The 24,638-nt window shown below is 48.4% G+C and overlaps 1 protein-coding gene across 23 annotated transcripts in view; it reads left to right on the top strand.

Moving 5' to 3' along the window:
• Nucleotides 1-4,439: 4,439 nt before the first annotated feature.
• The window catches only part of DYSF (dysferlin), a 229,649-nt gene continuing 209,450 nt past the window's right edge, over nt 4,440-24,638 (top strand). For 9 of the 23 annotated variants that reach the window (XM_086700883.1, XM_086700885.1, XM_086700879.1 and 6 more), the window contains exon 1: nt 14,462-14,741. In XM_086700883.1, coding sequence (XP_086557009.1) covers nt 14,651-14,741 — 91 coding nt within the window. In that variant the 5' untranslated portion in view covers nt 14,462-14,650. Of the gene's footprint in view, nt 4,977-14,455; nt 14,742-24,638 lie in introns of those variants that run through there. The other 14 variants (XM_086700880.1, XM_086700876.1, XM_086700874.1 and 11 more) reach the window with 5 other exon arrangements.

Here is a 24,638-nt window from a genome sequence, read left to right as displayed (position 1 = left end):
GGTACGTAATGGGATGTTGTAGCCTCTTTTACAAGGTGAGATTACCTCACTTCAGAAAAAGTTTAGGAGCGCCTGGGTGGCTCAGTCAGTTAAGCTCATGCTATCAGCGTGGGATTCTCTCTCTGTCCCTCTCTCTCTGCCCTTACCCCACTTGCTCTCTCTCAATAAATAAATAAATAAACTTTAAAAATTTAATAACAACTAAAACCTTTTTAAAAAAGTTTAATTCCTAGTCTGTCCCATACCACATCTTTTTCCTCAGAAACTCTGTCTCACTCTCCCTTACTCCTTCCCTCCCTCCGTGTGTGTGTGTGTGTGTGTGTGTGTGTGTGTGTGTGTGTGTGTGTGTGTGTGTTTAGGCTTTCTTTCATCCAATCTAGAGACTCCTCACCCTCTGAAATAAAGTTAAAAGGAGGGCTGTGCACACCAGTGGACCCACTTACATGGGCCCAGAGCTGTGTTCTATGCACTTCAGCAGACAAGCTGCTCTCCACTCCCTGCTTAAAGGGAGGGCTTTCAGGGAGGAATTTCAGACCAGAGGAATCTGACCATCCATTCTGAACACTCCTTTCCCTTGTACCAGCAGCCATTCCTGAACAGATAATAATAGTTTCTATTTATCAAGTGTTTACTAAGTATTTATTATGGTAGATTCTCAGAAAGGCCCCTTTCATGGGAAATTGAAGCCCTCTGAAACTACCATGAGTTTTTCTTCTCAGGGGAAACATAAGATGACTGAAGTGTGACCAAGGTTTGTGGTTCTCAGGAAGCTTTGCCAAGATATGTATGGCAGAGAACATAGAAATCATGTACGTTTTCCAAATTACCTCCTTCGCTAAAAATCTGCTGGTTTTTTTCTTTCTTTTTTCTACTGGGAAATAATATAAAACTTGCTCCTTGATTTCGCAGTGAGGTTGGAGAGTTGACCTTCCTTTTCTGCCCCAAAACAATAAGCAGTAAAAACGTTCTGAATGCCTGCTCTTTTCAACAATGGTCTGATTGCATTGTCAGAGGCTTGGTGTATTAGTTTCCTGTGGCTGCTCTTAACCAATTGTCACAACTGTGGTAGTTACAACAACAAATTTATTCTTTCACAATTCTGGAGGCCAGAAGTCCAAGATCAAGGTATCTCTTTTTTTTCCCAAATTTCTCCACTTTTCCATGCATGTGGTTCCTCTGAGCCTCCAGTTTTATTCAGTTCAGCTCCAGCCACACATAGAGGCTAGCATCCCTCAGTCTCAATTCCAAATTCTTGGAAAGAGAGCAGCAGATTGGTTCAGTGTTGAATCTTGAATTGGGTCTCTTTCCCTTTGCCAGGGGGTGGTCTCAAAGAATGTAGTTCTTTGAAATACAGAAGACACCCCAAACATATCCTACACATTGAGGAATAAAGTTGAGGTGCATTCTTACTAACCATTTATTTCTGTACAGAATGTCCTGTGGATAACAGGTTTGAAGAGAGTGGAGCCTGGCTGGCTTGGTCAGTAGAGCATGCAATTCTTGATCTCTGGGTCATGAGTGTGAGCTCCATGTTGTGGGGAGAGTTTACTTAAAAAGTTTGAAGAGAACCTGCTGCATGAATAAATAACGTAGAGAAGTTGCAAGGGGATGGGTGTTTAACCGATAAAGAAAACTGGTTCTGGTCAAATCACTTTAGTCACACCACATTTGCAAGCAGCTAGGTGCTTCTGAGATCCAATTTTAGTTCTGCCTTAGAGCAGGTTCGTGTTACTTTATACATCTGAACAGAGCCAAACTGTACTTCTTTAAAAATAGATCTTAATTTGGGCTTTCCTTGTATCAACAGGGCCTCTTGCCTTCTTCCCAATGAAATTAAAGTTTACCCCCTACCTGGTACCCTTCTCTAAAACTTGAATCTGGCCAATTCCTGCCACATACAGGCACCCTATAAATGTTGGCTAAGTGAATGAATGAATGAGTCAATTACTTCATCCAAGCCAAAGTTTTTTTGTCCAGCAACATATAATGGCCAAGGTTAGCAGCAAGAAACCTGATCTACTCATACACTTGCTCTGCAGAACGTCCCTCCCACTTCCTCCCAGCTTTGCTCTACTTCCTTCCAACCCACTCTCAGTACCTTGGGTCACCATCCCTCCGCTGGAGCTTCTAACTGATCTCTTTGCCTTCAGTCTGGCGCCTTGCACTTCATTCTTCAAAAAGCAACCAGAGGGAGCATTTGAAAAGTAAATTAGATCCTGTCATTCCTCTGGACTACCTCAGGTCCTGTGTGGTTCTCTCAGACTCACCTCCTCCACACCTCCACACCTCCACACCCCCTACGCCCAGCCTGCTCTCCAGTCACAGTGGTCTTTCCCAGGCTCTCCCCAGAGCCTTGACCCAGAGCATTCTCTTACTGCTCTCCAGAACACCCTTTTTCTCTGCCGCAACCTCAGTCTTGCCCAATGAACTCCTAACTGGCCTTCACATCTCATCTCAGATACCTCTCATTGTTCCTAGGATACACGAGGGCTGCCATTTTCTGTCCTTTTTTGCTTTTACAGATTTGCACTGGTATATGATTGGCTTGACTATTTCATTAAGTGTCAGTTTCCTCCACTGAAGTGTATACTCCTTGAAATCAGAGACTATATTAGTTTCCTCAAACTACCATAACAATATACAGCAGACTGGGTGACTTAATAGCAATTTATTTTCTCACAGTTCTGGGAGCTAGAAATCCAAAATCCAGTTATTGGTTGGCAAATTTGATTTCTTCTGAAACCTTTTTCCTTGGCTTTGAGAGCCACCTTCTCACTGTATCCTCACATGGTCTTTCCTCTGTGTGCATGCATCCCTGGTGTCTCCATTCCAAATTTCCTCTTATAAGAACACTTGCTGGGGGCGCCTGGTGGCTCAGTCAGTTAAGCGTCTGATTTCGGCTAAGGTCATGATCTCGTGGTTCGTGAGTTGGAGCCCCACGTTGGGCTCTGCTGACAGCTCAGCCTGCTTCATATTCTGGGTCTCCTTCTCTCTCTGTCCCTCTCCTGCTCATGCTCTCTCTCACTCTCTCAAAAATAAACATTAAAAAAAAAAAAAGAACACTTGTTGGATTGGATTAGAGCACACAGACTTGTTTTAACTTAATCACCTCTGTAAAGGCCCTATCTCTGAACACAGTCACATTCCTAACTGGGGGGTTAGGGCATATGGATTAACATATAGATTTTCAACTTACGGATTTGGCAGGGGGGGGGGGGAGGACAATTCAGCCCATAACAGGCACCAGGCACCATGCCACTTCTGCTCATCATTGTGTCCCCATGACCCAGGACAGTCCTGGCATGTTGTAAGACTTGATATACGCCTGTTAAATGAATGATTGAATTTCAATCCCCATTTCCCCCTCCTCCCCAACCACATAGTGTGCTAGAGGCAAAGAAAAGAAGAGACACAGGTTGCTGCAGGAAATGTTTGCTGTCCTGATCCTAAAATTACAGACCTTTCAGGGAGGGTTGCTCCCACTCTTACCACCCGTGGGGCAAAAAGCCCCAGCAATCCGTTCCTGCCCTGGGTGTGTGTGCTACCCCCATGGGTTGCTGGGAGAGAAGTTTTGCTGACAGGTGCACACCCATCAGAGTGGCCCTCTTTAGAAAGTGAGTCACCCAGCTGCTGGGAATGTGGATCTACACAGCTCCCAGAAAGCAGTTTAGCAATAGGTACTAGGACCTAAAAAAAAAAGTATGTCCTGCAACCTTATCATTCCAAAGCTGAAAATCCAATCTAAGGAACTAGCACAAGGGGCTCAAGATGGGGTTATATCCTAGTTTTTATACAAAAAAAAAAAAAAGTATTTCTCACTGTTACAATAGTGATGTATAACAATGGGAAAGTTTTGTAAATCTAGTCCATTCATATGATACAAAAGTATGTAGCTATTGAAAAAATTGTCTATGAAAAATGAATAATGATGCAAGAAAATGTTACCTGAAAAAGCAGTGCACAGAACTGCATATACATTGATTTCAGAAATATAATAAATGCTCTACTTTACACACACACACACACACACACACACACACACACACACACACACACTCAAGAGGGAAAAGCCTGGATTGGTAAATCTCCAAATGTTAATACTATTTTTTTCAGACCCAGAGATTTCTTTCTTTTTTTTGTGTTAAAGGTACCAGATGTTGCTTTTATAGCCAGAAAGTGGGGGGCGGGGGGGGGGAGGGGGCGGTAAGTAAGAGTTTTTAAGGCAGCTAGACCAGGTCGGTCAATGAAATTCCTCAGCTCCTGGCTTCTCGGGAAAGCGCAGTCCCTGCGCCTGCTCCCCAACTGGTCCTCAGAGCGGCCCGCTGACTCCGACCGACCGGGAGTGCTCAAATCCCCGCGTCGGGAGGAGGCGACAGACTTGGCGAGGAGCGAGGCCGGGGGTGGAAGGTCGGGGGAGGGGCAGAGCCTTTCTCCCATTTGGAGCGAGATCTGGACTGCGCTGGGCGTCCTGAGCCCTGGGCCAGCCCTCCGCCATCGCGGCCGCCGCCCAGTCCGCTCTTCCCCAGCCAGGTGCAAAATGCCTTGTCATTGGGAGAGTCTGCGGCCGGAGCATTGAATTACAGCTCGGCCGAGCCGGGTAGGGCGGCGGGGGTGGAAGATGAGCAGAAGCCCCAGTTCTCAGAGCGCCTGCTGACAAGCTGGTAAGCGCAGAGGGTGCGAGGACCGCGTGTAGCCCACTGGAGCAGCCCGGGGCTGGCCTGTTCCTCTTTAAGAGCAGAAGATCTGAGCCGGCAGCCAGCGATCCCAAACGGCCTCCCTCCTCCAGCCTTCTCCAGCGAGGAGACCCACGAGCTGCGCCTAGATCCTCCACGACCTTCTCCAGCCCTCTCCGCGCCCTGGGCGCACGGGGCCCTTTCTCGCGCCAGTCATGTTGAGAGTCTTCATCCTCTATGCCGAGAATGTCCACACCCCAGACACAGATATCAGCGATGCCTACTGCTCAGCGGTGTTTGCAGGTAGGAGGGGCCTGCATCCCCGCCGGGCGGAGGGATGGGGTGGGGGGGGATTGGTCAGAGAGGGGACACCTCAGACCTCCACCCAGAGGGCACGGGGATGGGAGAGAAGAGACTCCACGCCCCAGCCAGACTGACTTTGAGTGTTGGAAAGACACACATCCTCAGAAAGGGGTGACCCAGAGGGAAACTGAGGCAATGAGTGAGGTGATTGAGCAGCGCTTCTCTGGATCCTGGAAGCTGAACCCAGGTTGGGGCTAAAGTGGGCCTGGAAGTTGGGGCCAGCACCTCTCCTCTCACTCTTCTGGGTTTCTTAGCAGAGGTCTTCCCGCACTGTACTGCGGGGATCTCCTCCTCTCCACCAAAGGCTGGGTCCCAGGCCTATTTATAGCCCTGCTGTCTTCCCCGGGCCTGGGCCTGGCTGCTCTCCGAGGCCTCAGCTCTCTATCACAGGCTGGGCTGGCAGGCAGGCGGCCACTGGGGGCAGAGGCAGCGCTCTCCTGTCCAGGGATCCTACTCTGGCTTTCCGCACAGGATGGGAGAAATTTAGCAGCTGGCAGGGCTGACACCAGCACCAGCCTCTAGGAACTTTCTCTCTTCTCCCCTCCCCTCCCACCAGACTGGAGCTTGTTGGGGAGTGGTATCTGGGGAGTGGTATCTTCATCATCCTTGAACAGAGGAGCCTACTCCCCTATCAGATTGGGACCTCCCACAGTACAGTCTTCCCATGGTCATGACTGAACTTTTTCTCCAGGAAGTGAGGACCAGGCCCAATCTGCTTCCTGGGACTGCCCTCAAGGTCAAGCCAGAGCTGTGGTCTACCCCGCTGGGTTTTTAGGTTTAGAGCCAATGGGGGGGGGGGGGGGGAGGACCGGAGCCAAGGGTATGAGAGTCCAGCCCCCAGCCCCAACCCAGTGGGTTTGTTCTCAGTTTCTATTACTTGTCACTTCCCTTCTCTCCAGAGACCTGGCTTCATCTCAGGCCCTCAGAAATCATAACATCCAACAGACTTCCCTTTTCAGTTTCGTGAGTTCCTGGATATACCTGTTTGTTCCCAGACGCCCGATGCCTATGTACATATGTGTTCTGAGACACATGTACACCCAGGACTGCATATGACATCTGTGATGTTCCAAGGGGTAGAGGTTCAGAGAAAGAAGGCGTGTGTCCACCACAGCACACAAAGACATGTCAGAACAGGTGCATGTGCACACACACTCCTGGATGTGAAATTTGGGGCTTCTCAAGGAGGAGTCACTGAATGAACCTGTGACCTGGGAAGCAGCCTGAGCCAAGAGGAGGGATAGAAGGGGAGTGGGAGGTGACACTACAGATGTTTTTTTGCTAATGTGTTGTTTTGACCTGTTCTCCACCAGTTTCCCACAGTTTTCTCCGGAAATGAAATTTATCCAGGTGTTTCCAGGGGAAAGACAAAGGCACAAATGGGGGGCCTCCACACTTCCTCTGCATCCTCAGCACTGGGCATGTCAGGCCAGGCCAGCAGCCTCACGAAGGGCCCAGGGTTCCTAGTTGCTCAGCTGCAGGGAGCATCATACCCACCGTGAATATCCCTCTAGCTGAGGGGAAGGAGGGTACTGTCATCTTGGAGGGAGGGGGAAACCCTGTGCTTGAATAGCTGCCTCTTGCTCCAGTGCCCTAGCCCCCATCACAGTGCCCTAGGCTAAGAGCTGAACAAGCTTTGCAAATGGCACCCTCTAGAGCTGTCCAATGCATAAAAGAACCTCAAGGGGGGCCACCATGGAGCCCTGCCTGTGTTCTCAGGGGTCTTGTCTCCTCTGGTGTCCATTCAGCCTGAACCAGATTTTTCTTCCCTGATCACAACCTCTCCCACCCTCCCCCACCCCTAATACACACACACACACACACACACACACACACACACACACACAAACATACACACACACACAAACATACACACACACACACACACACACACACACACACACACACACACACACACATACTTGTCTCATAATTCATGGTTCCCCTACCCATGCCAGGCCCTGAACCCTAGTAGGAGAAAGGAAAGAATGAATAATGTATGGGGAAGCACTTTCTAACCCCTGAAGTGCTTTACCCACAGGAGTACTGCTGGTGTGGCTCCTCTCCTGTCATTATTTCAACCCCAAGGGCTGTCTGTGGGGCCATCTTCCCCATCCCGCATCCGTCATCCTCCCTTGGTGTCCCTGACTCGCCCCTCCCCCCACCTGCGTGATGTCAGTCTGCAGCCTTGCCCCTTGCCTGCTGCCTGGCTCCCCTGGGTGGTCGGTCTCCCCTTCCCTGGGAGAAAGGAAGTAGGCTGTCTGCACTGACAGTGAGTGCCCCCAGAGGGGGCTGGTGAGCCCACACTCCCAGCCACCGGGAATGCAGTCCCTCCCTCCCCCAGCCCTGGACACATTCCACCTCCTGCACTGTCCCTGCTCTTAACCCAAGTCCAAATTTGGCCTCCCTGCCGCATTCAGGCCTGTTCACCCTCCTTCTCCCAGCCAGAGCCAAGTTGGCGAATGATTACACAGAAGGCCCCAGTCTCAGGGACACACTATCACTACTCAGAGCCAAACACCCTTCTGGGGAGTAGTCCCTCACTAGTTAGCCAGACCCTTTAGGTGTTGGGCCCATAAAGCTCCTCCTTTGGCTACCTGATTATAATATCCCATAATGACACCTCCTCTGTGCACACATAAATTCATGTCATGCTCACAGCAGCTTTGTGAGGCCAAAAGGCAGGGATATTTTTCCTCTTTAGAGATGAACAAATAGGCCCAGAGAAGTGCAAGGGCCTGGCCAAGGTCATACAGGGGCTAAAGCACCTCCCATCCTCACCCCCACACCCCTCTTCACCGCCCTCTGTTGTTCTCAGCATCCATGGCTCATGAATAAGCATACCATGTGCTGCCCACACCCAGGCACCATGAGCCTGAGCCAGCACGGGTGGGGGGGGGGGTGCTTGGGGTACCTGGCATGGGGCTGAGTCAAAGTAGGGGGCAGTGCAAGCCTGCAGGGCACACAACATAAGACAAATGACTAATAGATGGAGGATTCTGGTTTTGAAAATGTACATTCATCACAAGGAGAGAGAATGGGCATTCATTTAAGTACAAACAATGTACCATTTTCAGCTGCTGTTTCTTTAAAACCCCATAACAATCCTTTGAAAGAGACATATTTAGGGATGCCTGGGTGGCTCAGCTTTTGACTCAGTCAAAGCATTTGACTTTGGCTCAGATCATGATCTTGGTTCTTGAGTTCAGGCCCAGCATTGGGCTCTCTGCTGTTGGCACAGAGCCCACTTCAGATCCTTTGTCTCTCTCTTTCTCTCTCCCCTGCTTGCGCTCTGTCACTCTCAAAAAAATAATCTTTGAAAGAGACGTATTTAACTGCTACCGAGCTTAGTAGGTGCTAGGCACTGTTCTAAATAAAACTCATTAACCGTGAGCTACATCATGTTCCAGCTATAATTTGTACCAGGCACTTGTATGTAAACACTTAACCCTCCTAGCAACCATATATAATAGCAACTGTCACCCCCATTTTACAGATGAGAAAACTGGCACAAAGTGGTTACATTATACACTGGTAAGTAGTGGAGTTGGGAATCGAGCTCATGCAATCTAGCTCCAGAGCGCCATCTTTCACCGCTTCACGATTTCCTTTGGGTCATAATTACCTTTGGTTTTCAAGAGACAAGCAGTAAAAGGTGGAGGGGCAGGATTTGAACCCAGGTCTGCTCACACCCTGGAGTCCAGTCTCTTTGCACAGTCTCTTGGCACTCAATGCATACTAGCTATTATTACTAATATTATATATGATTATATATATATTTATTATAATAATTATTATAGTTAACATGCATTGTACATGTACAAGGCAATCACTTCACACATCCAAGAAGACTGTCACTATCTTTTTTGCCTGGTCATTCCTATCATCAGCTGCATCACACTGGGCACAAGGGGCTCAGTGGTGAGTGGCCATCCCCTCTGCCTCAAGGGACCCTGGTCCTATCTCCTCTGGCTGCCCACTCTGGAGCAGCCCCTTCTGAGCTGAAGGCATTTGTCCATCCTGCCTGATGTCTGGCCACGGCTATCACCGTGGTGGTAGGTCTTTCTTGGGACAAATATTCCTCTGGTGACCCCTCAAGCCTACAAACCTTCTCGGTGCCTCTCCCCAGGTCAAAGTCATGCTCAATCTCAGCTATCTGTATGCTGATCTCTTTCCAAATTGCTTCATTAGAATGAAATGTTAGCCAGTAGAGTGCTAACATCTACTGTAACCTACTGTGCACCAGCCATTGTGCCGGAAGGGCTATCGTTCAGTTTGAATCCTCCCAACAGCTCTGTGAAGTATCATTCTCTCGATTTCACAGAAGTGGAAGCAGACTCTCAAAGATCAAGTCACATGCCTCGGGTCACACAGCTAGAAAAGGGTGGACTGGGATGGAGGCCCAGGACTATCTGATTGTTCCCACTACAAGATGGTTCTGCCCAGGAAGTCACATGATCATGGCCATGGCCAGAGTCACTGCTGCCTGTACATTCTACACCCTTGGTGGATACACAGGTGCCCTTTCAGTCCCAGCTTTGGATTGGGCTATCAATGGAGCACGTATCCTTCAGTGAATGTGAGGGGAGAGGGCAGAAGGATGCCTTGGACCGTCCATACTCTTGGAAGTTCTTGGACCTTGACACTTGTGCCCTGAAGGAATCCTGTAAATTCATAGGCAGAGTCTTCATCTCAAGGTTGGTATCATTGAGCAGAGGGGCAAGGTGTGTTTGCTTCTTGGTCACCCCACGTCAGGCCTTGGTAAAAAGAGAGACCTGAGCCAGAAGATACCAGTCGGCCCAACTCCAACAACAAGAAGAATCTCAGTTAGAAGTACCTCTTCTTCGACTGACAGGGAGGTAGGACCCCTAATAGGTGACAGAAGAGGGCAGGGACCAAAAACTCACATGCCTAGGGGAGCCTGGGAGGTGGTGTAACTAAGATGAGGTCAGAAGGAAAAGCACATGCGCGTTGGGTAAGTGGTGGCAAGTGGAGTGAGCTGAGAGTGCACGGCTCACTGCACAGGTGCCAGATAGACACTGTCAGGCAGAGAATTTGGGCCCGTGTGCCAGCTTCTCTGGTTTTTCAAGAGAAGCTATAAACTCGGATTTGTAGGAGAAACCTCCTGATGTTTAATTAAGGTATTATTTTGTTATAAAACATTGTGTTGCTCAAAGACAATAGGTCTGTAGGCCGAATGTACCCCCAGGGGACACCAATGACAGTGTGTGAAGCACGGTGTTTCATTCAATCTTGGAGACCTTAGTCCTGGGCTCTTGGGATAACAGACAGCCAGTCTCCTCTCTCTTGGGATTATCAGTCAGCACCTATCTGTGAATACACCGATGGGGCAATGGGGCAAATCGAGGAGAACTCTAGTCCCTTCCTCCTCATCTCTATCAGCCCTGAAATGTTGTTGCAGTTAACGTGACATCTTAAGTAAAGTCCGGGCTTGCTATGCAGACTCAGCTTCAAAACAGGTCCCCTCACCGCCTTGCTACCTCTCAGTGGCTCCTAAGCTGGCCCTACCACCTTCACAGAGGTACTGGGGTAGTCTGGGGTGCTGAGGAGCTGTCCCGTACGTGAGCTTCAGGTGGGGTGCAAACCTGGCTATTAGTGAGCCCTAACTAATGGTGGTGTGAACACGATGGTCTCTCTCACTTACCTCCTAGTTGATGTTTAGGCAGTTCTGGCCAGTAAGGTTCTGACCCACAGGGCTGTCTAGCACCAGATCCTCCTGTCTTGTTGCTCTGCTATTCCCGGGGGTCCCCTTGACAACATGGTTGGTGACTTCACCATCACAACCTGTATCACAGCACAGGCAGGCGTGCCTCTTCCCTATAAGGATACAATCAGACAGTTCTGTACATTCTGCTCATACCCTGCTGGCCATCACTTGGTTTCATGGCCATATCTAGTTGTGAGGCCGTATCTAGTTTCTATTTGGGTGGCCATGTGTCCAGGTAAAACTGTGCAACATTTCTGTAGAAGAAGGGGAGAACATATAGAAAGGTGACAAGTTGAGGGCCCAGCTGGCTGTCCATGAGAACTGCATTCCTGATACAAGTCCCTTTGGGAGGAAGCCCCCTTTAGGACGAGGCTGCACTATGATGTCTCCAAAGGAACGGTCAGTTATCTCATCAGGAAGCAGCAAACAGCAGCCAGGCTGGGAAGCTGGAGGTTGGAATGGGAAAGGGGCCTCAGGAAGTGTCCGGGGCTCAGGCCACCAGCTGCTGCTTTTCTGGTTTACAGAACAGACGTGTGGAGCCCCTGTTGCTGGGACACAAGCCAAATGTTTGTATGTACGAGTCCTTTGGAATATTCCTCTGGAAATATCAGATATGCCCCCTACAGATTTCCTGTGCTACCTCTGATGGATTCAAGCAGGAGGAGGTGGCGGGGTGTGGAGAGCTGGGGGAAAGGAACACAGCCTGGAATCACTGGGACAGTAAAAAATATCCCAAATCATCATATCCAAAACTCCCCCAGGGGGCAGTACTGCCCTCTTTGAGAACCACTGGCTTAATCTCATCATGGGGTGGAAAAGACACTGGGGAACCAAGTCCACTGGCCACTATGCCAACCTCAGGCCGGCACTTACTGTGCACTGGGAATACCTGGCCGATTGAGATGTCCTTGGTCTCTCCCCTCCTTGACCCCACCATCCAGCTAGACCTCGAGCAGGTAATTACACAGTTATTCCTTATAATTGCAATGAATGCCAAGAATAAAAGTGCGGCTGTCCAGTTGTTTGCCAGAGGAACCCATCCTAGGCCAGGATGTCAGAGACGGCTTCCCCCGGGGCGCAATATGTAAGCTGAGGCCTGAGGATGCATGGGGATTGCCCTGTAAAGAGAGAGGGGAAGGCGTTCACAAGCAGAGGAGACGGCAGGGCTCCAAGTTGGAAGAGAGCTCAGCATGTTCCCAAACCTGAGAAGCCATAGGAGCTGGGACTCAGAGAGTGAGGGGTGGAGTGGCCTTTCTCAGTGGGTGGAGGTGAGGGATCTGGGCTTCATCCCAAGAGCAAGGGAGGCCTTTGAGGCCTGATCATATCTGTTGTAAGATCACCTGGCCCCAGTGTAGATAATGGACCAGAGGTGACCAGCTGGGAGGCCCCTGCAGTGGCCCAGGCAGGAGAGGGTAGTAGAGAAAATGCCTCAGCGGAGGCATTTGGATACTGTGGGCACATAGATGCTACCAAAGTCATGGGTGTCAGCAAGGAAGATTTAAGCTTCAAGTAAGTGAGATCTTGCCTCAAGTAGGCTTTAATAATTAACAGTCTTAGGGTGACCTTCCCTCGCAATACATGCCCCCTTGGAGGGAACTCCCATCGAGTACTAGGCCCCAGTAGGATCCAGAGACATGGTGGGTTCTGTGCATATACAGCGTACAGCTCCAGAGTCATCTCAGACCCAGGCAGACCATTTTTCTCTCCGGTCTGCTGCCACAGGTGTCTGCTGCATCCTAGAGATGGTAGGCCAATGGGATCCTCATGCTTCCTTATTCTTAAGAATCAGGGGAGGGAGTTGGGCTTGTCCGTTTCTGGAGTAAAAGCCCATCCCTTCTGGAGAACAACTCAGGACGTATGTCTGGTGCTAAAGCAAGAGCCGTTGCCAGGAGATGGGCTCAGATAGATCAGGATCTACCTGGAGCTGGGCCTGGGGGGTCATACCTGAACAGCTGCGTTCTGCTAAGAGGGATGAAGGAGGTCTGAATGTTGGAGAGGAAGCAAGTGTCCACCTCATTATGAAGGTAGTGGGGTCACCCAGGGAGAGTGGGAGAGTCCAGAGGAAGTCCCCAGCCAGCTAGAAAAGGTGCAACCTTTAAGGTTGGGGAGAAGACAGCCTCAGACTTGTCACTGAAGGGGTGGGATCCAGTGCCCAAGTGTCCAGCCGGTCTTAGGAGTATAGATGTTTCATTCATAAAAAATGGGAGAGAAGGTTGGCACACCTGGGTGGCTCAGTCATTGAGCTTCCGACTCTTGGTTTGGGCTCAGGTCATGATCTCACAGTTGGTGAGTTTGAGCTCCACATCGGGCTCTGCGCTGAGCATGGAGCCTGCTTGGGATTCTCTTTCTGTCTCCTGTGCTTCTCCCCCAAGCACGCACGCGCGTTCTCTCTCTCTCTCTCTAAAAATAAATAAAATGAAAAACAATTAAAAATGGGAGAGAAGGCAAAGGATTTGGGCACAGATGCTGATGGGGGTTAGGAGCCTGGGAGCCTGGGGGAAGTTCTGTACTCAGTAAATAGGAAGCAAACAGAGTGAGGGTGGCTTGGCGTGTTGTAGGTTTGGGGAGAGAGAAGTATGACAGTCCTCTCTGAAGAGACTGTGGAAAGATTGCTTGCTGGGTAGCAGTCAGGGTGCACCTGAGTCAGGAGTCACGGTTATCAAGTGGTGGGGGCAGGTTAGATCTGCGATTCTCCAACATCTTCGGTGCAGGGTGGAGTAAGCAGAGTTGGATTTCACCAGGTTATGGTTTACCCACATGAAAAATGCTGGAGCCTCTAAGTAAGAGAGGGGAAAGCGAGTTGAGAGGTTTTGCGGGAGAATGATGACTAGTCACCGAATTCAGGCTAAGGACCAGTGAGGAGGTGGAGGAGGGGCAGTGTCCTGCCCCGTGCTAGGTGCTGCGGTGTAGGGGTGTAGAGATGAGAAGCCAGGGCTCCCGTGGTCGAGAAGTCCACCAGCTGCAAAGGACCTGACAAGCACTCAAGGCTCGGGCTAAACTCAATTCCTCCCCACTGTAGGGGGCGAGGGGGCCTGGAGGTTGCTGTCGAGGCGGTGGCAGGGGGACCGAGTGGGCAGCGTGTGGATCGGTGTGCTTCAGGGAACGCAATATAATTTAAACACCTCAGCGCACGGAGACGAGCGACCCCAGACTGCTTGGAGAAGCTGAGGGGCGGGTTCGCGAGGGCTCGGGCCGGTCCGGGAGTGTTTCCAGAACGGCCGCCTGGGCACCGCGGGCGGGTAATTGGTCGGGCGGCGCGAAGCCGGGGGCTCGGGTTGGAGCGTGTCGCCCCGCCGCTCCGCACACTCGCTGCAACTGGTAGTTTTCCGCAGACTCTCGCGTTCTTGCGGCCGGATGTCCCCTCCTCCCGCCTTCGCTCGTTCCCCAGTCTCCCGGCGTCCTAGGCGTGCGGAGCCTGGCTGGGCGCAGCGGGGTGCAGAGCCGCGGCCTCCCGCGAGGTCGGCACTGGTGCGCTCCGGCCCCGGCGGGCAGAGCGCCGGGCTCGAGTCGCCGGCGCCTGGCTCAGCTGTGCGCTCCGCGTCAGCGCCGCTTCCGTTCCCGGCCCGGGGCGGGTATCCGCCGAGGGGGACCAGCGCAGCCACCGGCGCCCATCTGACCCCAGCCCCGCCCCGCCCGCCACCCGCGGGGCGGGCCTGGGCGGGGGCTAGGGCCGGGCGGGGGTGGGACGGTCCGCCCAGCGGGTGTCCTGTGTCCTCCCCGCGGCCTCGGCCGGGCGCGCGGACTTCTTCGCGGAAGCGCAGCGAAGGCGACTGCTCCCCTCTGGCGCGGGTGCCGCGGTGCCGGGCTCTCGCTCGCTGGTGCCCGGGCCCCCTGCTCCCGCTCCCGTCCTGCCCGCGTGCCTCTGCGCGCCCGGGGCGGCCCAACCATGCTGTGCTGCCTGCTGGTGAGGGCCAGCAACCTCCCCAGTGTGAAGAAGGACCGGCGCAGCGACCCGGTCGCCAGCCTGACTTTCCGAGGTGAGAGCCCCTTGGCCGCGGCACCCGCGCGCCCGCGCCGCCCGACCCTCCGCGCGCGGCCGCATCTGCGGCCACGGCTCCGGCACTAACCCTAGCCCAGGGCACGGGGACAGAAATCTCAGCCCTGCAGGGAGGGCGAGGAGGATGAACCAGAGCATAATAAATACCATAGTGCTCTGCAGTTTTGGAAAACGGAAAGTGCTATAGTATGTAACAGTTGCCGCTTTTCTAAGACCCGTTCCCGGAGGTATGATGCGAGAACCCTTTACCGGGCAGTGAGGCTAAGGGTGAGAAAAGATGGGTGCAGAACAAGAGAGGAATCAGGATCGCTTACAAACTGGGCGTGTAGATGGTGTGCTTTTGAAGTTGTGTCTTTATTTCATTCATTCATTCATTCGCCCGTCTTTATTGAACACTGGCCATATTGAATCCGCCATGCCTCAATTGGGAAGAAAAGGAACAAAATAGGAGCGATATGGCCTTGACGCCAGAATTTTGAGCGGTGTCAAGGATGTTTTTCAGAATTCAAAGAGCCTAAGCATCTACATGAGGTGCTTAGACAAGAGAGGGTCTCTCTCTCTCTCTGGAGCAACAAAGGACTCCTAACCCCCCTTCTCACCATGTACCCTTAACCCATTCCCTTTAAGGTAGACATTCTCATGGGAGGAGGTGTCTCAAGAGGGGGAAGGAGAAAAGGAAGGATATGTTAAAATGAAGAGAAGGAACAATGGCTGTGAGTCAGGACCCCAGTTCTGCAAAGAAAGATAAATAAGGAGAGGAGAGAGGGTTTCTCTCTTACCAAAAGTAGAGGGAAAAGTGGCCGGTGTTTTCCTGAGATTTGAAAACAGTGAGGGCACCAGGGGGCTCTTTAGCTCTGACCCAGGATCTCCATCCGGACTTCAAGCTCCTCAAACTAATAATGGACCATAGATGGCAGACACAATTTGGCAAAGTGAGAAATACTCACATTTATTCTTTGTTATGGGACAGTTTACGTTTTATCCCTCTTTTGAAAAATGTAAGTAAACACATTTTGGAAAGCTTTGCTCTTTTCATGAGCTGGTGACATTACTGGATGCCTACTATGAAATGCAACTTCACTACAAGGTCGCTAGCTCATCTGCCTAAGCCATTCCCTTATAGAAATTGTGGGTCCACCTCTGGCTGGAAAAGAAGTTCTGTAAGGGTCTTGAGACCAGGGGCCTAAAGAAGCCTAGGTCTCCTGGATGCTTTGGGATCTGTTCACAGCTCTTTCCCCCTGGTTCTGGAACAGTCTTGTGGTAACTCCCAATCTCTCCATTCTGCAGATAAGGAAATGGAAACCTGGGGAAGCCATGTGTCCAGGTCAGTGGTCATGGCAGGGAGTGCTTGGAGTGGGCAGTGCCCTTGGGTCAGGAAGGTGACCACATCTGTTGAGGCCCCTGTTGGCTGTTGCCCTGGCCCAGGTACCCCATTCAGCGGCTGTCCTCTCAGTATTCACACCCCCCCCGACCCCTTGTGTTGCTTTACTATTTATTTGCATTGATAAACTCCTAGCAAAATGGAAATATAATAGAATGTAACATCTCCAACTGTTCAAAGCCTATTGTTTTTCAAAGCTCTGCTGCAATGCCACCTTCTCCAAGAAGGCACCCAGGCTTCCGCTGGCATTCACGAGTCTCTTCTCTCTGTGTGTACAGCACCTTACTAGGTCTGCTAGAGTGCTCACCCCAGCCAGCCTGTGCCCAGCACTCAGATCAACGCTTAGAATGCTGTGACTGCTTGAGAGCAGCAGCCTGTCCTATTTATCAGGATGCCCAGTGCTGAGCACAAAGCAGTTCTCTGTAGTGTTCGTGTGCTTTCTGGCCCAGGCTCTGACCATCCTTCAGATGTGCCTGAAGCCTCATGCAGTCTGGGCCAGTGGTCCTCATACTTGCTGTGCCTGAGAATCCTCTGGATTCTGATCCAGCAAGGTCCAAGAGGTCTGAGACTCAGCGCTTAACATCTACTTGATGCAGAACATTTTGGAACCACACTTTAAGAGAAATTGATGTGAGATGTGGTGAAATGTGAAATTAATGTCATTCCCTCCCCCACTCCCACCCCAGAGGCTATTCATACTGCAGTCCATGGCTGAGTTGACACTTAGGGGGAGAGGCCATTAGAATCAGACCCAGAATTTACAGATCATTTAGGCTGGGGTGCTCTACCCTGGCTGCACAACAGAACACGTGGAGAGCTTTAAAAAAGACCGCTACCAACCTCGTTATCCCCTCTTCGCTTGAATCTCTGGAGGAGGGGCCCAGATATAGGTGTTTCTAAAAATTCTCCAACGTTTCAGATGTGCAGTTAGTGGGGTGAGAAGCCTAGAGCCTGATCCCCTCATGGCACAGAGGGCACTGCGGCCTGCTTGCAGAGAAACCAGCCTGCACTGGTTGCTTGGCTCCCACTTGCAGCCCCAAATGCATGGGCCTGGCCGGCCCCACTTTCCCCGCAGTTGTTCCCAGGGCATTCCAGGCTCGGATGTAATTTCAGGACCTACCTCCCGAAATAGACCATGAGCTCTGGGAGGCTGGACTCTGAGGCCACTTTCTGGGTCCTCTCTCATGGGTTCTCCCTCTCTCATGGGTTCAGGGTGGAGGTTATTAATGAATACTTATCATTCCTTTGTTCTGTACTAATTAATTAATTAGTTAACTAAAACTACCATGGGTACCTGGGCTGTGGCAGATAGGTTTGACAGATTATCTGCATGAATGAACGGCTTCATTTCCTATAGCACTTGATGATCTGTGCCTCTCTTCTGTTCTGCCCATTTTCCACTGGCTAATGTGATTATTTATGCCTCTTCATTCATGCACTTCGTTCACCGAACAAATATTTATTGAGCACCTAGTATGTGCTGGTGCTGATCAAGGTGCTGGGGACACAGCCAAAAGCAAAACCAGATCCCTCTTCCCTTGGAGCTCAGACATGTTATTTCCTTGAGGGTGTGCTCTCCTGTGACCTGGCTTGGTGAATTTCTACCCTGCTTCACCCAGGCATTACTGTTCCTTCCCTTTCTTTCATCCTGTCAGGGCTTCTCTTCCTTCCTGTGTCTCTCTAGTGGGCCCCTCTCCCTTTCTCCTCCTTCCCATCCTTCTGTCTCCTGTGGGGGTGGGGGAGCACAGAGGTGGGGGCTGGTCTCTAGGCTCTGGGCAGGAGGCTGGGGGATCTTATAGAAACTTCTGAAGGTGGAAAGGCTTCTTAGGGGCTGGTGTGCCTCAGCTGTGGAGGGAATGTGGGCTGCAGGGCTGTCTGAATCTGGCTTTTTAAACATTATAAAGTGGCTTTAAAGCATTGAAATAACCTTCTATTTTCTTTTTGTGAACATAATGCATACTCAGTGTAAAAAAAGGATTTATTATAGGAGAGCCTGGGTGGCTCAGTCGGTTAAGTGTCTGACTCTTGATTTTGGCTCAGGTCGTGATCTCCAGGTTGGTGCAGAGCCTGCTTGGGATTCTCTCTCTCTCTCTCTCTCTCTCCTCTCTCTCCGCCCCTCCCCAATTTGAGTGCGTGTGCACTGTCTCTCAAAATAAAATAAATAAATAAAAAGCTTAAAAAGGATATATTGCAGGAATATATGAGGCAAAAGTAATGAATGGCCCCAAATCCAGGTACTTTGAATTAACTTGTTATCAGTTATCCAAGATTCTTTTTTCCTCTTTTTCAAAAAAGCAATTTTTAGGTGTGAAATTTAACACCCATGTAAAGTACATACAATGTAAATGTATGCTTTAATGTACTGGTTCTCAGCTGGGGGTGATTTTGTTCCTCAGGACACATTTGGCAATGTCTGGAGACATTTTGGGTTGTTACCACCGAGTTGGGGAGGGGGTTGGAGTGCTACTAGCATCTAGTGGGAAAGGGCCAGAGATGCTATTAAATATCCTACAGTGTATAGGACTGGCCCACAATACCCATAAGAAAGAGTTATCCAGCCTCAAATGTTAATAGTGACAAGGTTGAGACACCCAGCTTTAATGAATAAATGGGGAAGGGACTATCCATGTGTATCACCAGGACAAGGAACAGAACCTTGCCAGTCTCACCCCTCCATCACAATTCCCAGATCCCTTGCCTTCCTCTCTAGAGATAGTCCCATCCCAGATATCTTTTTTCAAATGTTTGAATGTTTACATTTTCACTTGACAATGAACCATGGGCATCTTTCTATCAGTAGATAATCCTTTACATGTCTTTTAAAAATGTCTGCATAGTATTTTATTACATGGATGCACGCTAATTCAGTTCATCAACCCCCTATTGATGTATATTTCGGTTATATCAAATTTTTTATATTTATATCCATTGCTTAAGTTATACTGTCACTGTGGGAAATATCCTAGTGATTAAATCTTTTTTTAAATGGCTGTGCTAATGCTTCAGTGAAGCTTGATTTTATTTTATTTTGTTTCATTAAAAAATTTTTTTAATGTTTATTGTTGAGAGAGAGGGCACAGGGAGGGGCAGAGAGAGAGAGAGAGAGAGAGAGAGAGAGAGAATGAAAGAGAGAGAGAGAATCCGAAGCAGGCTCTGCACTGACAGCAGAGAGCCTGATGTGGGGCTTGAACCCACGAACCATGGGATCATGACCTGAGCCAAAGTCAGTCGCTTAACCAACTGAGCCACCCAGGTACCCCAATTGATTAAATCTTTATTAACATATTTAATTATTCCCTTTGGGTAAACACTGGAAGTGGCATTGCTGTTGTCTGTGTCAGAGGTTAGAGAGATGCGTGTAAGGCTTTGCTGCATTTCCCAAACTGCTTTCCTGAACATCTATACCAGTTTTACACTCTCATTAGCTGAGTATGAAACTTTTTTCCCTATAATCCTGCTAACACAAAACATTATCATGCTTTAACAATCATCTTGAACCATTTCTTAGGTTCAAATAGTATTTGTGATATTTCAGTGTTATTACGTATTACTTACTTGCATTTATGTCTCACTGAATTGCTTTTTTAAGAAGTTTAAGTTTATTTTTGAGAGACAGAGAGAGAGAGAGGGAGAGAGAGGGAGGGATGGTGGGAGGGACAGAGAGAGAGGGAGAGAGAGAGAGAGTCTCACAGGCTCTGCGATGTCAGCACAGAGCCAGATTCAGGGCTCAGTCCCACGAACTTATGAGATCATGACCTGGGCTGAAATCAAGAGTCAGACACTTAACTGACTGAGCCACCCAGGTGCCCCTCTTACTGAATTGCTTTTTAATTTGCCCAGTTTTTTGTGGGGGTTGTCTTTTTCTTAATTAGTTGCAAGTGCTCTTCATATATTAAGGATGTTAACATTTTGTCATAGATATTTCAGGTATAGTCCCCAGTTCTAATTGGCCCGTTGGGTTTAAAGAGTACCCCTCTCAGAGTACATTCTATCACAGCCGGTATATCTACCTACCGTCCCCCCTTCCTGGCTGTTTCCTGGAAAGGGTGGTTTCAGTGAGGATTTAGGAAGATGGATATTAGGGTGGGTTCTTGAGGGTGAGAAGAGTAGGACTTTTCTGGAAATGGGGGGCAATGACAGCTGCCCAGTTCCTGAGGTGTATAGGTTTAGGTTGGGGCACAGATGGCGGGCAAGTATCAGTTATCAGAGTCTACCCCTCCTTTTCGTAAGAGGGTATCCGTGCTGACAAGTAAAGCAGATCTTCCTTCAGCGGAAGCCAGGGCTATCTTTTCTCCTTTCAGTTGCCATTGCCTTCTGGTTTTGTCCTGATACTTTGAATCTTTATCATGCTCTTTGTACGATGGATAGTCTAATGAAGTGGCAACCGAGTACCCAAAACAGAACAAGTTCTCGATACATACTTGTTGAATAATCAAGGCCGCTTGCACAATCTTAAGCTGCCAGGAAGCTTCTTACAGTAAGTCTTGTCACCTGACTCATGGGCAGAGACAGCCTGTCTCTCTCTCTCTGGGAGTCCAGAACACCCCATTTCCTCTCTTCTCTGCTCTCTTTCTTTTTTTAAAATTTTTAAAGTTTATTTTTTTCTTCTCAGGTTAGTTAACATACAGTGTAGTCTTGGTTTCAGGAGTAGAACCCAGTGATTCATGTCTTACATATGACACCCAGTGCTCATCCCGAAAAATGCCCTCCTTAATGTCCATCACTTGTTTAATCCCTTCCTCCACTCCTATCAACCCTCAGTTCTCTGTATTTAAGAGTCTCTTATGGCTTGCCTCCCTCTCCGTTTTTATATTATTTTTCCTTTCCTTCCCCTATGTTCATCTGTTAAGTTTCTCGAATTTCACATATGAGTGAAACCATATGATATGTATCTTTCTCTGACTGACTTATTTTGCTTAGCATAATACCCTCCAGTCCTATCCATGTTGTTGCAAATGGCAAGATTTCATTCTTTTTGATCACCAAGTAATATTCCATTGTATATTTATATAACACATCTTTTTTTTTCCTTTTTTTAAAATTTTTTTTCAACGTTTTTATTTATTTTTGGGACAGAGAGAGACAGAGCATGAACGGGGGAGGGGCAGAGAGAGAGGGAGACACAGAATCGGAAACAGGCTCCAGGCTCCGAGCCATCAGCCCAGAGCCTGACGCGGGGCCTCGAACTCACGGACCTCGAGACCGTGACCTGGCTGAAGTCGGACACTTAACCGACTGCGCCACCCAGGCGCCCCTTTTTTTCCCTTTTTTAATGTTTATTTATTTTTGAGAGAGAGAGAGAGAGAGAGACAGAGCATGAACAGGGGATCGAACCCATGAACTGCGAGATCATGACCTGAGCTGAAGTCAGATGCTTAACCAACTGAGCCACCCAGGTGCCCCTATACCACATCTTCTTATCCATTCATCAGTTGATGGACATTTGGGCTGTTTCCGTGATTTGGCTATTGTTGTGATAGCACTACTATAAACATTGGGGTGTATTTGCTCCAATCAAATCAGAATTTTTGTATCCTTTGGGTAAATTCCTGGTAGTGAAATTACTGGGCCATAGGGTAGTTCTAGTTTTAATTTTTTGAGGAATCTCCACACTGTTCTCCAGAGTGGCTGCACCAGTGTGCATTCCCACCAACAATGCAAAAGAGATCCCCTTTCTCCACATCCTCACCAGCATCTGTTATTTCCTGAGTTGTTAATTTTAGCCATTCTGCCCAGTGTGAGGTGGTATCTCATTGTGGTTTTGATTTGTATTTCCCTGATGTTGAGCAATGTTGAGCATTTTTTTTATGTGTCTGTTTGTCATCTGGATGTCTTCTTTGAAGAAGTGTCTATTCATGTCTTCTGCCCATTTCTTCACTGGATTATTTGTTTTTCAGATGTTGAGTTTGGTAAATTCTTTATAGATTTTGGATACTGACTCTTTATCAGATATGTCATTTGCAAATCCTATTCCGTCAGTTGCCTTTTATTTATTTATTTGTTTATTAATTTTTTTTTAATGTTTATTTATTTTTGAGAGAGAAAGAGAGCACGAGTGGGGAAGGGGCAGAAATAGGGAGACAAAGAATCTGAAGCAGGCTCCAGGCTCTGAGCTGTCAGCACAGAGCCCAATGTGGGGCTCAAACCCACAAACTGCTAGATCATAACCTGAGCCAAAGTTGGCCGCCCAACCGACTGAGCCACCTAGGTGTCCCCCTGTCAGTTGCCTTTTAGTTTTGTTGATTGTTTCCTTTGCTGTGCAGAAGTTTTTATCTTGATGAGGTCCCAATAGTTCATTTTTGGTTTTATTTCCCTTGCCTCTGGGGTCATGTCAAGTAAGAAGTTGCTGTGGCCAAGGTCAAAGAGGTTGCTGCCTGTTTTCTCCTCTAGGGTTTTGATGGTTTCCTGCCTCACACTTAGGTCTTTCATCCATTTTGAATTTACTTTTGTGTGTGGTGTAAGAAAGTGGTCCATGTTCATTCTTCTGCATGTCGCTGTCCAGTTCTCCCAGCATCATTTGCTAAAGAGACTGTCTTTTTTCCATTGGATACTCTTTCCTGCTTTGTTGAAGATTAGTTGGCCATACATCTGTGGGTCCATTTCTGGGTTTTTGATTCTATTCCATTGATATATGTGTCTGTTTTTGTTTTTTTTTTTTTAAATTTTAAGCTTTATTTATTTTTGAGAGACAGAGCATGAGTGGGGGAGGGGCAGAGAGAGAGGGAGACACAGAATCCTAAGCCTGCCCCGAGCTCCGAGCTGTCAGCACAGAGCCCAATGCAGAGCTTGAACTCATGGACCACGAGATCATGACCTGAGCCGAAGTCAGATGTTTAACTGACTGAGCCACTCGGGTGCCCCTATATGTGTCTGTTTTTGTGCCAATACCAGACTGTCTTGGTGATTACAGCTTTATAATATAGATTAAAGTCTGAGGTTGTGATGCCTCCAGCTTTGGTTTTCTTTTTCAACATTACTTTGGCTACTTTGGGTCTTTTGTGGTTCCATACAAAATTCAGGATTGTTAGTTCTAGCTCCGTGAAGAATGATGGTGCTATTTTGATAGGGATTGCATTGAATGTGTAGATTGCTTTGGGTGGTATTGACATTTTAACAAATGTGTTCTTACAATCCACGAGCATGGAATGTTTTTCCATTTTTTTGTGTCTTCTTCAATTTCATTCTTAAGCTTTCTATAGTTTTCAACGTACACATCTTTTACTTCTTTGGTTAGGTTTATTCCTAGGTATTTGATGGTTTTTGGTGCAATTGTAAATGGGATTAATTCCTTGATATCTCTTTCTGTTGCTTCATTATTGGTGTATAGGAATGCAACCAATTTCTCTATGTTGATTTCATATCCCGCGGCCTTGCTGAATTCATGTGTCAGCTCTAGCAGGTTTTTGGTGGAGTCTTGGGTTTTCCAACAGAGTATCATGTCATCTGTGAAGAGTGAAAGTTTGACTTCTTCCTTGCCAATTTGGATGCCTTTTATTTTGTTTTGTTGTTAACACTATGTTAAACAACAGTGGTGACAGTGGACATCCCTGTTGTGTTCCTGATCTCAGGGGAGAAAGCTCTCATTTTTTTCTCATTGAAGATGCTATTAGCTGTGAGCCTTTCATAGATGGCTTTTATAGTGTTAAAGTATGTTCCTTCCATCTCGATTTTCTTGAGGGTTTTTATTAAGAAAGGATGCTGCATTTTGTCAAATACTTTTTCTGCACCTATTGACAGGATCATAGGTTTTTATCCTTTGTTCTATTAATGTGATGTATCACATTGATTTGCGAATATTGAATGAGTCCTGCAGCCCAGGAATGAATTCCACTTGGCCATCGTGAATAATTCTTTAAATGTACTGTTGAATTTGATTTGCTAGTATCTTGTTGAGAATTTTTGCATCCAGGTTCATCAGGGATATTAGCTTGTAATTCTCCTTTTTTAGTGGGGTCTTTGTCTGATTTTGGAATCAAGGTAATGCTGGCTTCATAGAATGAATCTGGAAGCTTTCCTTCTTTTTCTATTTTTTGGAACAGTTTGAGAAGAATAGGTATTAACTCTGCTTTATTTTATTTATTTTTTGAGAGAGAGGGTGCAAGTGAGCAATGGGCAGAGAGAGAGAGAGACAGAGAGAGAGACAGAGAGAGACAGAGAGAATCCCAATCCCAGGCGGGGCAGAGAGAGAAAAAGAGAGAAAGAGGGAGAAAAGTGGGGCTCCAGCTCACCTGATGCAGGACTCGAACTCACAAACTGTGAACTCATGACCTGAGCTGAAGTCAGATGCTTAACTGACTGAGCCACCCAGGTGCAAAGTATTAACTTTGCTTTAAATGTCTGGTAGAATCCCCCTGGGAAGCCATCTGGCCCAGGACTCTTATTTGTTGGGAGATTTTTGATAACCGATTCAGTTTCCTCGCTCGTTATGGGTCTGTTCAAATTTTCTATTTCTTCCCATTTGAGTTTTGGTAGTGTGTGGGTGTCTAGGAATTTGTC

Source organism: Puma concolor, chromosome A3 (genome assembly GCF_028749965.1).
Source record: "Puma concolor isolate L17-30 chromosome A3, mPumCon1.1.hap2, whole genome shotgun sequence".
NCBI classification, from domain to species: Eukaryota; Metazoa; Chordata; class Mammalia; order Carnivora; family Felidae; genus Puma; species Puma concolor.
This window is presented reverse-complemented; position numbering and strand designations above follow the sequence as displayed.